The 19036-nt window shown below is 37.4% G+C and overlaps 2 protein-coding genes across 2 annotated transcripts; both read left to right on the top strand.

Annotated features, from left to right (window-relative positions):
* The first annotated feature begins 7630 nt into the window (after window positions 1–7630).
* Window positions 7631–13065, top strand: LOC146709864 (tumor necrosis factor receptor superfamily member 3-like). The gene is made up of 7 exons (XM_085457046.1): window positions 7631–9289; window positions 9485–9607; window positions 9703–9834; window positions 10331–10439; window positions 10528–10598; window positions 10744–10866; window positions 12414–13065. Exons 1-7 carry the CDS (start codon window positions 9160–9162, stop codon window positions 12548–12550), a joined length of 825 nt encoding a protein of 274 aa, XP_085313172.1. The 5' UTR covers window positions 7631–9159; the 3' UTR covers window positions 12551–13065.
* A 554-nt stretch (window positions 13066–13619) lies between these two features.
* On the top strand, window positions 13620–18978 carry arl8ba (ADP-ribosylation factor-like 8Ba). The gene is made up of 7 exons (XM_085457047.1): window positions 13620–13898; window positions 16795–16875; window positions 16965–17038; window positions 17134–17227; window positions 17357–17424; window positions 17849–17919; window positions 18014–18978. Exons 1-7 carry the CDS (start codon window positions 13776–13778, stop codon window positions 18061–18063), a joined length of 561 nt encoding a protein of 186 aa, XP_085313173.1. The 5' UTR covers window positions 13620–13775; the 3' UTR covers window positions 18064–18978.
* Window positions 18979–19036: the final 58 nt, after the last annotated feature.

Consider the following 19036-nt stretch of genomic DNA (forward strand, 5'->3'; position numbering starts at 1 on the left):
GAAAAAGCTACCGCACCCTAAATCTTCCCAAGGAAAGTGATTTAAATAAAGACAGAAGTATATCAAGTTTTCAGATCCATTATTTAAGTATAAACATGTATATAACAGTCCAACCTTAACTTAATATTAAAAATTTAGCATTTATTTAAGTACAACTCACAGGAAGTAAACATTCTTACTTAGTAAAGATGACTTTTTATTAGTTTGTGTACTATTAGGTATTAAATTAATCTTAATATATCTGTGAGTAGGCAACATTTTACTGTTGTAGCTGCTTTTTGTAAAACGCAAATATGACTTACAGAGAGTACACACATACTGGAAACCCTGCAGGTAGTTTGCTTTCAGTAAATGTCAGAGATGTAGGAAGTAGGTGTGTGGTTTCAAAGAAAAATACAGCACCTGAAACAACCTTTCGTCTGGTTTTGAAGTACAGCAGCTTGCATGCTATACTTCATGCTGTATGCTGTACATACAATATATGCCCTTTTGTTTTTATTATTATTTGTATTTGTTAGCTTTTTAACTCGGCAATCTCTATAATTCTATGTGTGCAAATTCTGGGAAACCGTACATGCTTTTCTGAGTAGGCATGTATTTGCATTTGCTTGACATTTAACCCTTATTGCAGCAAACTCATAGTAGCCTAATGTTTATGTTGGACTTTTTTTTCCTGAAATATAACATATATTATTCTGTTTTTTTTTTTTTTGGTGACAAGACAAAAAAGTGTTCTCTTTGTAAAAATGTATCTTGGCTTCTATATTCACTTTATTTTGATGCTATGTTTATAATGTAAGTAATGGTTTTTGTATTGTTTTGTATCTTTTTTACAATAGGAAGTATAAAATTAAATGATCTAAATAGATACAGCTGATCTACAGGTACTGAATTTGTACATCCTGTAATGTCAAAAACCCATTAACACATTAACTACACAGCGAACAGTTGATCTAATGTCACCCTGAGCTGTTAACCACTAGCAGACCCAAAGTGGGCTTGATCACATTTTCTTTCATCTTGAACTTTTAGTGTGACGCCGACTGAAGTGACATAACTTAAGGACGACGTGAGCAGTTTCACATCACTTTTACTCCAGCCACAAAACACGTGTAGCTTTTTGACCTATATGTATAACATCAGTGGAGTTACATATACTCCTTAGCGAACAGCCTAAGAGAAGTAAATACTGTAACCGTGTCATTATTTTTGATCGAAGCCATGCCGTTTCTATTCATCTGCATCAAATGTTCCGACGGCACCATTCATAAAGTTTATCAGTTGGAAGGCTCTGTTACAGAACATGCTCCTTTCACCCACAAAGTAGGTGGCACTTCTGTGCTCTACTTGTGAAAGGGAATCCTGATTTCTACTAGTGATGGGTCGTTCGCGAACGAAATGGCTCTTAGAGCCGACTCTTTGACGTGAACGACGCGAGCCGGCTCCTTATCGCGAGCCGTCACGTGGGTTTTTTTTTTTTTCTTTCTCTCAGCCTCTCTCTCGCACTTTTTTTCCGCTTCACTCTGCACGCGAGCCTTGTGCTTTACGCTGGGCAGAGGGGGGAGGGGCGGTAGTTACACTCAGTAGCACAGGAACAGAGCCAGAGAGAGAGAAAGAGAGGCAGGGACAACAACATTAGAAAGGTATAGTAATCATCCACAACTATTTTCGGTTGCAGATGATAAAGGATTGAGAAAGTTTATTCATGCAGGTCCATATGACAGAGAATATGCATGTTCTTTTAGTTTTCATATTATAATTTATATTTAATTGTGTTGTGGTTTGCAGTGTTTTGTGTTCTTTTCACTTTAAATTTGTGAAAGGAAAAAGCTGAAAATTTAAATAGTTAAAAGTTGAAATGTGAATAGTTGATTTTTGTATTATATGATTTATTTATTACATTTTATGTGGAGTGAATAAATAAAAGTATATTTACGGTGGCCCCTAGAGACAAAGCACATACAAACTTCAAATCACGTACGAACTCTGAAGCATGTACAAACTCCAAAACACGTAAAAACACGTACAAACTCCGAAGCACGTAAAAACTCAGAAGCATATAAAAACTCAGAAACACATAAAAACTCAAAACACGTACAAAAGACAACAGAAGTGCTCCAGGATGCTGGGCGCAGTGTTGAGCCTTTGTTATCTTGTGGCTACACAAGCCAGCAAGTACCAACGACCGGATTTGGTGTGTGGTAATAACAGGTAAATGAACTTTTTTTTAAATTATTTGAATATATATATGAGTGCCTGTGTATAAATACACAAACAATACACACATGCTTTCAATTGTGTAATTTAAGTGATCTAGTAGCTCTGCTTTGGAAGTTCAGTTAATGCTAGAAATGTGTTTTGGAGTTTGTACGTGTTTTGTCTCTAGGGGCCACCGCATATATTTATATATAAACATATATAAATAAAACCACTTGTTTTTACGTTAGTAATTCCTTTTGTGCATAATTTTATATTATTGTTAATAATAAATTAATTAAAGCAACAAAACAACCTGAAGAGCCGGTTCGGAGCCGAAAGAGCCGGCTCTTTTTAGTGAGCCGAACCGAAAGAGCCGGATCTCTAAAAAGAGCCGGAAATCCCATCACTAATTTCTACAGTGTCACTGCCGCCCTCTGTGGCTATATAGTGTGACGGTACTAATAGCTACTGTCTACTGCGTAGTGAGCACGCATATGCTAACGTCACATCCTGAAGGTTTCGTACATTGAACCATGTGGTTTGGTCTGTCTGTCAATGACGGAAGTAAATGTCTGTAGTTTCTTTTTTTTATGATAGGAGGGCACACGTCATGTGGTTTAAGTAGGTGGCAGTTTTGCACAGGGGTGTCAGATATTAACCCTCTGATGCATGAATTATGAAAGCCTTCTCAAGATTTTTTTTCTTAAGTGCTTTTATTCTTCTAAGGACATGAAAAAAAATGTTCAACTCTTTTTTTCCAAAAATATGTTTTTTATTTTATAAAGTTATAGACTTGTCCACTCCAGTGACCAATATGCATCAGAGGGTTAATTAATTACTTCTTATGACTAAATTTGATCATTTCTGATGTACTCCCATAGCTTCTGCAAATATGGTCCGTTAAAACTTTAGTCAGGAAAAAATTATTAAATTGATAGTCAGCGTGTTTACAAGGCCAGCTGAGAGAGACAGCCACGTCTCTGGACTGGGGTGGGGAAGCTAGAGTGTCAGGAGAAAACCCATTCAGGTGCTTTTTCTAAACCACAGTAACTACTGCAGCAACATGATGCCTAATGTTAAACAAAGGGGAAAAAAATCCTCCGATTAGAGAAAGCCACATGTATGGCGCTTTGGCTTATTAATTACAATAAATGAAGTGGCTCATTTAACAAAATTTAAGCACCTTCTTGATTTGCCAGGAAACTCCCCGTCAACAAAAGCAACCTAAAGTACTGTCACTAAAAGGTCACAGAACGACAGTAAAACCTTCACATCATCATCCATTTGCACTGTGTGCTCCTGCAACATATACATGTAGGCTACAAAAATAACCCTGCAAAAAATCACACGCTTGTTTTTCTGTACATACCATGTACATCTTTAGTCATCCCTTACTTTTTTGAGTTCACTGAGGTCACCTTTGGGTTTCAGCAGGGATTATCATACTCACTCATTGTGGGCTGTGGGATTTCCAGGCACAAAACTATAAAATATTGTTATTGCTTCTGTTAGTTGCTTTGTATTATATATACAATTTAAATTAGTACACTTGTAAGAACATGTTGAACAATTCTAGAGGATCAGAAAAGTAAAAAATAGTTTTTTCCCGCCAAAATTTCCATATCATTACAGCGGTCCCTCGTTTATCACGGGAGTTACGTTCTAAAAATAACTCGCGATAGGTAAAATCCGCAAAGTAGCCAGCTTTATTTTTTTTTTACAATTATTATAGATGTTTTAAGGCTGTTTAACCCCTCACTACACACCTTATACACTTTTCTCAGACAGGCATGAACATTTTCACACTTTTCTCTATTGTTTAAACACTCTCAAAGTTCAAACCTTTGTAGAAAAATCAGTCCAGTATTATAGAATGAAACCAAAGATCAAACCTTGTTTTCATGTCCAAAACATGGGAATAGAGCAGCTGCGAGATAATTCTACATTAATGAATCAATGGTACAGAAGTGGAGGAAGCAAGAAGAATGAGTTGAGTAAAGTTTGACTTATCTGACTGTTTTGTTTCGCTTAATGCGCCTTATAATCTGTAAAATACAGTAACTTCTACCTTCTTTTGGCATGTCCAGAAGTCCAACTTTCTGTGCGATGGTTAGCATCTTCCTCTGCCTTTTGGGTGCTACCGCAGGTGCCTTTGACGGTGCAAAACGTTTCATCGACATTGTGTTTGTTGGGGAGAAAACTTAGAAACATATAGTACAGCACATCAGAGTCACACTGCTAGCGATCGACGATTTATGTAAATTTGACAAGCTGAACGCATTCTGTACTGTACAGGAGACGTGGCACAGAGGATACTGATTGAAAATGGTCTAAAGCCAATCAGGACACAGAACACAATGCACTGTAAAAAAAAAAAAAAAAAGCGTGCAAAATTGCACAAAAAATCCATTAAACAGCAAGGCTGCGAAAGGTGAACCGCATTATAGCGAGGGAGCACTGTATATACATTTTTCATCTGCTCCAACAATTATATGTAATGTGTGATCTTTTTCAAAAGTAAGTATAAGTGAACAAAAATGCAGAAATAAAAATGCAAACAGATACACATTACTTACAAAGCAGAGAGTGCAAAGTTCATGTAAGAAAATGTAAAATTTACATATTTTGATAGTTAGACTCCAGTGAGAAGCAATATTACAGGGCAGAATCTGAGAAAAAGGGAGAAAATAGTGACTACAGCACCAGGCATATAAATACAGGTGAAGATGAGTGAGCAGATGGTTGTAGAATTTGCATAAGACCTTTGCAGATGACCTTGAATGACAGACAGCCTGAAAGAGGGGGAGTGACAGCAAATTAAAAAAAAAAAACAGAGAAAAGAGGCTGAGTGACTCATAGAAGACAGACAAGTAGGTGCTTGGACAACAAAAGAGTTTTGAATAACATACACTACCGGTCAAATCTTTTAGAACACCCCAATTTTTCCAGTTATTTAATGCAATTCAAGTGATTCAAGTCCAATGATTAGCTTGAAATGATAAAAAAAAAAAGGTAAGTGATGAACTGGCAGAGATAAGAAAAAAGAGTAAGGTTACCCAAAACTGAAAAACAATGTGCATTTCAGAATTATACAAAAAGGCCTTTTTGTGTTTTCAGGGAACACAAAATGGGTTAACTGCTGTTCTGCAGCAATGGAGGTTGATCAAGCCTTGAAAGCTGGTGCTACTAATTCCTACAGGTGTTCCAAATGCATGATAGCAGTGTTGGAACACAATGTGGTACCATACCCTCATGAGCATCAGCAGAACAGTATTGTACTGCAGAAAGTAGTGTGTTGTTACAAAAATGGCGAGAAAAAGGCAATTAACAATAGAAGAGAGACAGACCGTCATGACACTTTAAGCGTCAGTGAGTACTGTTTCCTTTACTAAAAAAAGGCACTCAGAAATTAGGCCAAACTCTGACAGGAAGAGGTCTAGCAGACCCCAAACCACAACTGAATCAGAGAACAAGCTTCTGAGAGTTACTGATAGGCAGCTCATACGATAACAGCCTCAAGCACGGATTAATATTGGTCGCAGTCAGAGATGTGTATGTGTTACTGCAATCCGATTACTTTTTCCAAGTAACGAGTAAAGTAAGGGATTACTATTGCAAAAAAGTAATTCGATTACTGTTACTTTCCTGTAAGCACACTGCATGACTGCGTTACTAAACTGATTTTGTTTGTGAGAGCGTCTCATGACAATGATGCATGAGCGTGCGACGTCCGTGGTAGCACCAGACGTATGTAGAGCAACTATAATATGGAGTGTTGGAGAGAGTACGACCATGCGGCGTTTAAAGCTTGGAAGTACTGACATTACTTTGTGTTTGATTCTGTAAAAGGCGACAAAAACATTAGCGTCTACTGTAGACTCAGCGTGGGAACAAACTTTTTTCTACTTTGAAAACTTCAAATCTGAGACAGTACCTATCACGCTGGCATGGGAATGTGAAATTCACAGAGAAACCCCTGTATCCCCCACTGACATTACCACTGTGGCACAGGGCAAACCTCCACCCGTCCCACTCCTGCTAGACAGGTGAAAAAAGATTTAAGAACAACAGGACTTGGTAGAAAATAGGTTTAAATGTTAAACAAATTTTTTCCAGTCAGAGAATGTTGCATATACTTTTAAAAAGTAATTAAGTAAGAAAGTAACTAAATACTTTTGAAAATAAGTGATCAGTAAAGTAACGGGATTACTTTTTTGGAGAAGTAATCAGTAAGTAGTTTCTAATAACTATTTTCAAGTAACTTGACCAAAACTGGTTGTAGTAAGCAAGTCTCAGTTTCAACTGTGAAGACTTCGAGCTGCAGGTTTGACAGGATGAGTTGCAACAAGAAAGCGTCAGAATAAGACAAAAAGAGGCTTGACTGGGCCATGAAACGCCACCATTGGACTGCTGAAGATGGGAAGAAGGTATCATGGACTGATGAATCAAAATTTGAAATCTTCAGTTCATCAAGCAGGATCTTTGTATGCCGTCAAGTAGGTGAAAGGATGGTTGCACAGTGTGTAGCATCAACTGTCAAAGATGGACGAGGAAGTGTGATGGCCTGTGGCTGTTTTGCTGGATACTGGGTTGGTGACTTGTACAGAGTGAGAGGCACCCTGAACCAAAACTGGAAACATTGGGGCATTCTAAAAATGTTGACAGGTAATGTATATTTGAAGTTTAATTCGTTAAATTCAATAACCATTGTGCTGGAATGACCAGTTAAAGCTGGGTTAAAGTGGAAGATATGAAGTGCAGATCACTTAAGTCAGCGGTCCCCAACCCCCGGGCCTCGGACCGGTACTGGTCCGTGAGTCGTTTGGTACCGGGCAGTGAGAGTTGAGGCTCAGGTGTGAAATGTATGGTTTTCAGGGTCGTTATCAGTTTTCAGCGTTATTTTGTTATCGTTTTTATTGTTAACTCGGTTTTCCTGGGTCTTTTCACGTGTGTTATGAATAAATCTTCTTTTTTTCGGTACCAGTACTAGTTTTATTTTGTTGTATTTATCCGCGACACGTTAAAGGCCGGTCCGTGAAAATATATACCCACAGACAGCAATCTGAGGTTTCAGCCTCTGATGTTAAGTGGCAGACCTTCATAGGCTTCTAGTCTACAAGCCATACCATTGTATGGCTTTGCATAGAACTAAAGACCCATACATCTTATCCAGTAAAATGTATTACCATTAGATAAATACTATAGGGAAAAAAAACTATATATAAAAACTAATAATAAATAAGCAAAATTAATGAACACCTTTGGAGAGAAAGCACAAAGGAAAGCAACAAAGCTCTGTACTTTATACCTATAAAGCCAAGTATATAGTTTTCGTGAGTTATTATTTTTTGTAAAGATTTCTACATCATCATCATCTTTTCTACAACATCAGTGTGATCCCCCCCCCCCAAAAAAAAAAAAAAAAACCTAAAGGGAAACTTTATATGTGCACAATCAGCATAGTGTTCTTTGCATCTTCTCTACACATTAATCGTACAAGCCAGTTTCCATAGACAAAATCTGGAGTCATTGCTAAACATATTGTTCCTCCATATGTTTAAGTTGCCGTGCACATGTTGCCTGGCCCCACAGTGAAGGACTGTGGAAAACCTCCTGCAGGTTATTTGTCAGCTGAACATCCATAATATGAATTTTGCTCCATCATATACCAAAGATACAATAAACTCATTGTCATGCTCAAGAAACTAGATTAAGATGAGCTGAGCTTTGTGACATGGCAAATCATCCCGTAGGATGCAGCCAGCAGAAGATGGGTACACTCTGGTTATAAAGGCAGCAACACTACGGCAACACTATGGCTGTGGCATTTAAACTATGCTCAGTTGGTATTTGGCTCAAAGTGTGCCAAGAACATAATCCCCGCACATCGCATAACCACTAGCTTGACCTGTAGATACAAGACAGAATAATTCCTTTCACGTTGTTTACACCGAATTCTGACCGTACCATCTGAACAATACAGAAGGAATCAAGCCTCATCAGACCAGGTAACGATTTTCCAATCTTCTTTTTGTGAACCCCTGTGAACTGTAGCCTCTGTTCTTAACTGAGAAGAGTAGCATCTGGTGTAATCTTCAGCTGCTATAGTCCAAAAATGGATGTGTTGTTCTTTCAGAGTTGCTCTTAATTTGGTTGTAAATTTGTCAACCCTATAAATGGTTGTGTGGAAAATCCCAGCAGATCAGAAGTTTCTGAAATACCCAGATCAACCCGTCAGGCTCCGAAAACTATTTCAGGTTCAAAGTCAGTTAAATGACCTTTCTCACACATTCTGGTGCTTGATTTGAACTTCACCAGGTTTTCTTGACCATGTCTATGTATCAAAATTGAGTTGCTGCCGTTTAATTGGCTGATTAGATATTTGCATCATCAAGCTATTTAACAGGTATACCTAATACACAGGTATACCTATTGTACAGCCATAGTGAGCACCACAGAGGAGTGGAATCTAGGAAAGAAGCTGTCATAAACACAAAGAGGCTGTCACATGAAATTTGTCACCTGTCATTTGTGAGAGTGTGACATTATTTCAGGAGTGTTTGAGACGTTCTTGCATGTGTTCGAAAACAAGCTCCTCCAACACATGCTTTTAAAGGAAAGTCTCTTAGATGAAAGATTTATATTAGAGGTGACAACAAGCATTAAATGTTGTCTGCTTTGGATAAATCCAACAGCTTCACTGTAGATAAGCTTAGAAGTACAGCTTTATCCAGTTCAATTGTACAATAAAATAAAATATAATAGCAAGTAATCTGGTAAATTTACAGCAGTTAAAAAAAAGTTGAACTAAGCAAATTTCTTTTCAGTTTAGCGTGTTCGTGAAGTGATCTATATTTACTAGTGGTCTTTCACTTCCTGACTACACAGTCACACTCTCTGTCATGCTGACGTCAGCCACCGATATAAAAACCTGTAAGCGCACACAGAGCACTGGACACAATGATTCACTTGAACCTCTCCATGGCACTTATAGCATTATTTGTGGCCTTTTGGACTATAGGATGCGTTAAAAGCTGCGGTGATCAACAGACTCAGATGAGTGGACGGTGTTGTAACAAGTGTCCCCCAGGTAAAAAAAAACAAACTTTTTTAAAAATCAGATGAGTGTCTTTCAATCTAATGTTTTGATTAGTTTGATCTAATTATTACAGTAGTGATCTGTTTGATGTAATGATCAGATTATGTGTTTAAGCTGAACTTTTTCGTTCAAGAATACTGAAAAATACTGAAAGTCGCTGATTTTAACTTTTTCCTGGTTTTAAAGGCACTTATGTAGAAGAGTTTTGCTCTGACAGACAACAAACTGCCTGCAAAGCCTGTCCAGACGGACATTTCTCACAACTTCCCAACCTCTTTGACAGATGTGAAAAATGTCAGACATGTCAGCGTAAGTTGAGAGAAGCTGAGAAGGCATTTACCAGAACTAGCAAAAGATGCAATATTGTGTTGAATTCAGTGGTTTCAATTCTTGTCTGTCTACAGATTATGCTGTGAAATGTACATCAACCACAAATGCAACCTGTAGTTGTGCCGCTGGTTTCCTGTGCTCCAACAGCATCTGTTCGACTTGTGTGAAAGACAAATGCGTCACAGGAGAGAAACCAAAAAGGACAGGTAAGAATGGACATTTTGAGTTTTTACAGCTACGAGTAAAATATATATCCTGCCACAAACACTGGTTTGACTATTGCATCTGTGTAATTGTGGATATTTAGACTAATCCCTTAAAAGTCAAGACATGTTTATTATTACATGATTAAAAAAGATCCATGTGAAAGAATTTTTTTTAATTTGTAATTTTATTCCACATCTGCTGTTCAACCTGAGCCTACTGATCAGGTGAAGGAGGAGCTGTTCATAATGTCAAGAGTGTTTAGCAAAGAGTGAATGCTCAGTTCCCTTTTGTCTTAAGCTGCAGTCCTTACTATATGTCATCAGATATATACTCATAAAACCTCATCACTAGACTCATGACTGACCTCACGGCGGAAACTGACAATAAATCACAGGATCTCCAAAGCTGACAAAATCTGTCACCCTATAACCACAAATGTCCCCCCCAAAGTATCTTTCATGTTTACTGAAATAGTATTTCTTTCTTTTGTTCCAGTCGTCTCCTCGAATGCAAGGGTGATAGAATATTCGTATCAGTGTGAAGCCATATGTGGCGAAAAACAATATTTCGATGTGCAAACGAATGACTGCAAACCACTGACACAGTAAGATCGATTTAAACAGCTTCTGCCGCAGTGATAAGTAAAAGAAGTTGTGAACATGCCAGTGATGTAAAAGCTTTGTGCTAAACAGGTGCAGCGTGCTGGGGTTTCCTGAAAGGTTTCCAGGGAACAGGACACACGACTCAATTTGTGACAGACCCGGTATGTACACATATTCACACATTTTATTGACACAGGCTGTAATTTGTTGATTGCTCAGCATGTAACACTTGTGATACACGACAACAGAACATAGTGACAATATGCTGCAATCAAGAAACTTAACTATGATTTGACTTTTCACCAGGGCCCAAAGATGGTGGAGACTTCATTCATGTGATCCTTGGCATTAGTGTCATTTTGCTGTCTCTCAGCCTCTTTCTGTTCATGTCCTACACATGTATAAAGTACCTAAGGATTCACACAGCAAGTAAGTTCATGGAAAATCATATCAGTATGTCAAAGTGGAATCACTGGCATGGGCAGATTTCCTTCCGAAAACCACATGTGGCATTTAAACAATCAAAATAAGTATTCATTAACAGAAGAAATTGATGTGACTCAACCTAAATATCACTGCTACTGCTCTTTTTAAAAAATACCATCATAAGGGGAACTTCCCAGAATTATTTTCATATATTTTTGTGACGTATCAACAGTAGAAAAAAAAGATTCAAATGCAGATCATCAGATAAAAGGACTCATCTAAATTCCCACGGTGGCAGTTGGCTATAGAACTTTAATGCACTACAACTACTATAGTAGTCAATTACTGGACACTATAATATTTGCCTGCAAAGTCTGTCCAGAGGGACACTTCTCACAAGTTCACAACATCTTTGACAGGAGTGAAAATGCAACTGTAGTGAACATCATGCTATAGTGATATTATGATCATCACTGTACTATATATATATGCCAGTTTACTGAAAAAATATTGATTTACATTGGAATATAATCTGATAGCCTATAAGAGCAGAATCAGGATGTACTCAGTTAAATTGTGCACATGTGACACTCCTTTTCTTCTTCTTCTTTTTAGAAATCCTCTAAGGCAGATTTAGTCAAACACATAAATACAAAAATTCTGTAGCACAAATTAACAGTTGCATTAATGTAGTTTATAAAGTGGGAAGTTTTTATAAATATATCTGTTAGCTGTGCCCACTTCTTGGATAAGCAAGAGGAAAAATGGATGGATGGATGGATGGATGGATGGATGGATGGATGGATAGATGAGTTGTGTCTTACATTAAAGACATTCAAACCCTTGTGTGCATGGTGTCCACTACAGGGCAAAAAAACCCTAAATTAAGCTGGACATGTTTTAAGTCTGGTTTAGGAATATTAAAATAACCAAACCTCTCATTAAGTTAATAATAATTAAAGGTTAGTCTTAAAAGTCACATAACTTTTTTGAAAAAAAGTTGAGCATATTGTGATAAAACCTTTAATACAGTTACAAAGCTGATGGATAGTCAAACTCTAGCCATGATGTCCTTCTGTCAAAAACGTCAAAGTCTGCTTATCTTGCTCCCATTTCTCACTATGAAAAGTGATTAAGGTTATGCCACTTATTTGTTTAAAACAAATTGCACTATAGAACATCTGTAAGGCAATGGATGGAGCTCAGTGTATTATACTTTAGTTACATGGAAAGTCACTAATGAACAATTGTTTTTACGTGCAGCAACACCTTCTCCTTTGGATCGACTCCTCTCTGATGTTTCTATTTCACAGGAGTGAAATGTTTACAATAAATCTGCCTTTGTTCGCCTAAAATTTTGCATTTTGGTGATCAAATCAGAAAACTCCTGTGACTTGGAAAATGAAAAATGAAGTGGAAGTGAAGTGGAAAATGGGGGTGGCAGCAATGAAATGTGTGATGTTTATTATCGAATGCGTAGGTGTGCAGCGAGGAAATAATGTCATATTTCAACTAAATCATTGATGGTAATAATTCTCTCCCTGCTTTAGACCACAAACCCATGCTGGCTGTTCCTACTAACATCAGTGACTTTCACCTACCAAAGGAAGAGAGCGGGCTTCAGTTTGTCCAGGATGGATCCAAGGACAGTGACATTTGTGATCTAGAAAGCATTATTTTAAGATGATATTATAACTCTGTTCAATTACAGCCAGTATGCTAAAAATTATCTTGCTTGACGTCAGTGCACAGGATCTAGAAGGGAAAGTGAAAAACATTTGTAGAACAGACTTGATGATTCCTTTTGATCTTTAGCATGACTTAAGCAGAAATACATATGTATGGATTCATATTTAAAACCTCACTTTGATGTGGTAATGAGTTTATCTCAAGTCTATACTTGAAATAGATGATTTCTTGCTGAATATTCAGGGGTATTACAGTTTGGTCTGTAACACATGTGTTCGTCCCTGAGGTGGGCCTTGCAGTTTGTGCCCTTCTGGCATGAGTTACAGATGAGCTACACAAGTTTTTTATGCTTATTATACTGCAAATAAACACACTGTTGGGAATGTTTTAGGTAGGTAGAGTTAAAGAAATTCTACAAACGAAAACAAATCTGGTTGGTTTATTTTGTTTCTGTAGTATAGCAAAACAGATAAATTGTAATCAGAATAAATTAAATGGTTTTAGTCATTTTTCCTTTGTTGATCTATTATATGATTAATGAAAAATCTGCACACATTTTGTCGTTACAAGAACTGCTTTTTAAAACATTGTTAAAGTTTGTCAAAAGCTGTCTTTAACAGTCAAGCTCCAACTGGATATCTATTAATTGCAACAGCACATGTTTGTTTCTTTTATGAATATATATTTCTTTTGTAACTGCATAATGACTGTTTTATAAATATTAATTATTTTTTATATATTTTTTCTGTTATCATGCTGCAATACTAGAGTTGTGAATTGTGTTTCTAGTTTTTAAGATAATTTATTTAATATATGTTATCATAGTTCTTCATTTTCATATTGCATATATATATATATATATATATATATATATATATATATATAAAAGTGACATTATTCAATGTCTCACCTTCAGTGGCAGTGGTTGTTGTAGTGTTGCTGTGACGTGCAGGCCGGGATATGCTATAATAAACGTGTGACTGTTGTTTTTTTGTTCATAAAAAGTTCTTATTGACAAAAAGAACGCAAACAGTGGGCGTTACACAAAGGGTGCACTTCTTCTGCGTCCCTGCGGAGGCGCTGATGAGCACGTTTTGGCTGATCGGTCATATGACAGCTGCTTTTGTCCCTCTTCGCTTCCCCACTGGAAAAACGGCACATCTGACAGGGAGGGAGACGAAACAGGTACCACCATCAGGGGAGCGCTGACCACCGACCTCAAGATGCTTGCACTAATAAACCGGCTTTTGGACTGGATCAAGTCTCTGTTTTGGAAGGAGGAGATGGAGTTGACGCTGGTCGGCCTGCAGTACTCGGGGAAAACAACATTTGTAAACGTGATCGCTGTAAGTCTCCAGCTGCTACTAGCCGCCTTGCTAGGATACGGCTAACAGCCTTAACTCGCATAATTGCATAGAGGTTACTAAGCTAGAAGTGGGCTAAACACTGTCCGGTTCTCTGGGGTGTGCTTTGCTCTGTTGGTGGAGCCAGCATCCATAACACACACCGCAGTCAAGAGGAGTTGCTGTTTTATATTTAGCTGTTTAGTTTTGCAACTTACCGGCTACTAGGATGCAGTGTTATGGTCTAAACTCCAAAGCTCAAAAGCAGTATTTGACATAGTTTTACACGAAGGAGTTAAAAGCTGTCTGGAGTGCTTTAGTTACCAGGAAGTTAACGTAATAACACGCTGACAGTAACTGTTGACAGCGGTGCAGCCAAACTGGAACGATCACTTATGTGTCATTGTAGTACAGGTCCCCTGTACCAGTGTTATACCAGTGTCCTGTCAAAGGAGATCATCTGCCAAAAAATAATTGCGAGTGTTTAAACTAATGTAAATGAATTGGGCAGTGAAAAATGTACCACAATAACTTTTTTATTTCATATATTTATTTCATCTATAACATAACATATTCTACAGGTAATTTCTTCTTCTTCTTCTTCTTCTTCTTCCTTTTAAATAAATAACCCCTTTGAAAATGATCCCGACTCCAACCTTTTTACCAATATAAGCAAATATGTTGCACATAAAAACATAAACACACAAATCACTTTTTGGCACGACTGGTTTCCAAAATCATGAGGACAACTAACAGAGTCTGGGTGGGTTATCTTCTTTATTTTTTATATTTATTTTCTTGTATTTATAAAAGTCAGCTTCTCAGTTTCTGTAGCATTAATGCTTAAATGTGAGATTATAAAGCAGTGTCAGATTTCCATGACACATCTAAAAAAGGGACTAGATTAACACTGCACTTAAGTCAAGCACACGTAAACAAAAGGAGAAGACATTTTTGCACTTATGTAAAAAAGACACAAAAACACAACAGCAGATTGTAGCTTCTTGGTAGGGGTGTTGGTTTCTCATGTAACTTTGCAGTTATTTCTCAAAGACTGGTGGGGCAATCCAGGTTGCCTTATTATTGCTAAAATGGGTTTCTTTCTTTTTTTCCCCTAACCTTTGGTTGTTTTAGTTTCACATATGGGGCCCTAGTGAGGGTGGCAACAGATGGCAGGCATGCCTTTTACTCCATCAGCTGTCAGATAACCAATCAGATTAAATGTATCTGGTGTAGGCAAGGTCTGATTGGTGCAGCCTTTCGTCTTAAAACGTAATAGCTTCAGATCAGTCAGGATTCATTCTGTACTTTTGTCTAATGTGCATCTTGTGTGTGTTTATGTAACAGTTGCTATCAAAAGTATGGATGAGTAATCAATTTTCAAAGAGATATGTTGCCGGGATGTTAGAGGAAGCTCTTTAAAAACATTTGTGCACTTGAGATGTTTATCTACGCTGCCAGAGTTAAAAACAAGTATGCACTTCCTCTGCTAAACCTTGGCATTCTGGTTTCTGGCTGGTGTATTTTTATGTTTTTAATCAGTTTTACTAGGTGATAGTCAGTGTATTGATGATGTATAACCTCTGCTTTCAAAAAAATTCTCAATCATTTATTTGCTACGGCCACTAATTCAACATTGGTATTCTACTATTATGTGAGCTCAGTTTTATACATTGTATATTTATGTGTTGGTCCTTTTTGTTACGCAAACACTCAGGCTACTGGAAGTTGTGAAAATTTTTTTTTTTTTTTAAAGAATATATTTATTAAATTAGGTTAAAGTGAAAGTAATTCTTTCTAAAGACTCCGACTTGCACAGTTGAAACACTTAAAAGAAACACTGAATTGTGCTGAGGTTATATGCGTGCTGAAAAAAACAGATTTTTATCAGGCATTTACTGCGAAGAAGACGACATCTCTATAGAAATTTTCTTTGGTGCCCACACTTATCTGGTGATATCAAGGTTTTTGGGGTTGGAACGTACTCTTCCCCTTCCTTTACGCTGAGTAAATGAAAAAAATACCCTACCAGACACTAACAATAGAGTTCATGAGTAGTTATGCAGGGGTGGTTCCGCCTTTCTCAGTCATAAGACCGTTCACTCATTTCCACTTAGCTTTGTCAGGTGACTCTGGCGAGTCATGTGCTGTGAAATGTTCGTGCACCCGGCAGTGCAGGTTCACGAAGCATGGAGAAGGATATCTGCAGCTTGTGAACTTAAAAGGGAAATTCCACTGATTTTTCATACACAAACACATTTTCTTTCCACTGCAGTTTACACAAAGCATTAACAAAAGGCCAATCACAAAAAACCTAAACGTTTTATTTTATTGTCATTTCAATAACATGATTCACTCTGTTTATTTTTTTCTTTTATGATACTCAAATTAGAGTCAACTTTGAATGTTTTACTTTTTATAGTCCCTTCCTCCTTTGCAATAAAGACTCAGTGAAAACACTTTTATGATTGGATTATTCCTCATGAATGAATCAAAAACAAACGTTAAACATTAAAGCTGTGGTTTTACCTTAGGATGCCGTTATGTCAGTCACGCTTTCATAAGCTACCATAAGTTATAAATTGCTTGTTAAAGGTCACTTGAAGTTTAAATGTAAAAACTTATAAACGTTTCTTAGAACTGCCACTTAATTTGTAATCCGCAGCGTGTATTTCCATGCAGCATGTTGCTATGCATTTCTTATAAGCACACAGCTTAATGTATATGACTCCTGTTTTTTTAAGGAAGTTAATCAGTGCAGCACACATGCAGTATATATGTGAGTGACCAGTTGCGCTGTTATACTTGGTTATATAGTGCAGATGTTGTAAAATGTGCATTTGAAATTACTGTTTTTTTTTTTTCTTTTAATAAATGATAAACTTGTCTTTCCTTTCAGTCTGGGCATTTCAGTGAAGATATGATTCCTACAGTCGGGTTCAACATGAGGAAGGTCACTAAAGGAAATGTCACGATCAAGGTTCAGTTTTAATCTAACTGGTAAAACAAAACCCATCCCCAGAGTGGTTTTAGGAAAAGTTATCTAAAGGTTTGGTCTTAATTCTGTAGATCTGGGATATAGGAGGGCAGCCGAGGTTCAGGAGCATGTGGGAGCGTTACTGTCGGGGAGTTAATGCAATCGTGTGAGTATCCCCGACTGCCTTTCATACCTTTTGTTTCATAAAACAAACACTATTGTTGTTAAATGATGACTAATTTTGATTTTGATCTTGTCAAGGTACATGGTTGACGCTGCAGATCGAGAAAAGGTGGAGGCATCGAGAAATGAGCTTCATAATTTATTAGACAAACCTCAGTTGCAAGGAATTCCCGTAAGTGTTCCACTTAAACCAATTTAGATATTTGTGTGATTTCAGAAGCAGTAACAGAGATCTGTGTGTGACTTCTCTGGATTACTCCACTGGAGTTTCAGAGTTCAAATTTAACCTGCCCTTTTTTAGGTTTTGGTACTGGGTAACAAAAGGGATCTCCCCACTGCACTAGACGAGAAGCAGCTCATTGAGAAAATGTAAGTGGAAAAATCTTGAAGGCATTTCAACTTTTCATCAGTGCATTGTAGGTTCTTAATATCAGACGTGTTCGCAGTTTTTCATCTCGTTTTGTTTTTTAAAGAACCGTTAGGATGCTTTTCTCATGTATATCTCTTGGTAAAGGGGAACTGTCTTTATTTATATCCAGCTGTAATCTTACTGGTTTCCTCTCCTGTCAAGTTGTCAAAAATGTGCTGAGACTCTTACTAGTACTACTTTAACGCTGTCATTTTCAAACTGTGGTGTGGACGCCCCCTGGGTTTCTTTTAGGGCCATTGCAGGGCTTGTATGGCTGACTGGTGAAAGGGGAATAAATCTGCTCTATGTACCTTTACTTTAAATTAAATTGTCTTAAAATGTAGGGATTGGTTATATATAAATAACTATTCTTTACCTTTCTAGGAATCTGTCAGCTATACAGGACAGGGAGATATGCTGTTACTCTATTTCCTGCAAAGAGAAAGACAACATTGGTAAGTTGTGGCATTATTTCTTACAATCGTTTGATTTCTTTGTTGCAGTACTAAATCTGACCCTGCATATTTCTATTTATGCATTTATTTGCAGATATCACACTTCAGTGGCTCATCCAGCACTCAAAGTCACGCAGGAGCTGAAAAAACCCAAGTTGTTTTCCAGCTGTTATTGCCCTGTTACCGTCATGTCACACCCTCATCACTCTGCAATGATGTACAGTCGTATCCTCACCTGCACTTCACCGTGCTGCACTGTTTTGCTTGTGTGACTTTTTTTTTTGCATTTTACCTTTTTTTTATATTCTTAAACAAATCCCAACAATGCACTACAACAATTCTGGTACCGAACTTTAAGAAATTGGCATTATACATCTTGTAAAGCTGTACTTTAATTAGGAGTGAGAAACTATTTTTAAGCTACCTTTTTGTGTCTTCAGGCATTACACAGTTGATGCTGCCAGGTAGCTTGTTACCCTTGTTGGTGTAACATCACCTTCTTCTAGGAGGGTTTATTCAGTTCAACAGATCTCACAGTATGATGAGGTTCTTCAGACAGTCAGGTATGATGCTTAGAAACGGCTGATGTGAACACGCAGGTTTTCCTCTTTCTGCCTAGCTCGGCTCTGTGATCATCTTGACTGTCAGCCTTCCCTTGATCAGGTTTTCTCCTTTCAAAGATGTGCCAGTTGTTTTAGAAAATGCGCATTTAAGCAAGTCAGTTGAAGCAGATCTGTAAAAAATATCAAGCTAGTATGATTTTTACTGAAATGGGATGTGTGTGTATGAATATATGATTCTATTTAAAGTTCTGAATGTACTAAAAGCAACACTGTATGGGGTTGTGTGGTTCATATTGGCCTCTATTTGTAATTAGCCTCAGTGGAACAATGTCCTTTTGTGCTGCCTCAAAGCTGAGAGAGAGGCAGGATTTAAAGTGCCTTGTGCAGTGTCTCTTCTCTGAAGCAAAGCAGCATGCAAGGTGTGCCTACAGTAACATCATAAAAACACCACTTCAATGTATTCTAGAATAAAAAAAGGCATGCTTTTTAATTTAAACACTGTTTTTTTTTTGTTTTTCTCTTGTCCTTTGGTTTGATATTCTACCTAGTTGAAC

Source organism: Copadichromis virginalis, linkage group LG5 (genome assembly GCF_057382275.1).
Source record: "Copadichromis virginalis isolate Kocher_CV1m ecotype Utaka linkage group LG5, C_Virginalis_male_GT1.1, whole genome shotgun sequence".
NCBI lineage: Eukaryota > Metazoa > Chordata > Actinopteri > Cichliformes > Cichlidae > Copadichromis > Copadichromis virginalis.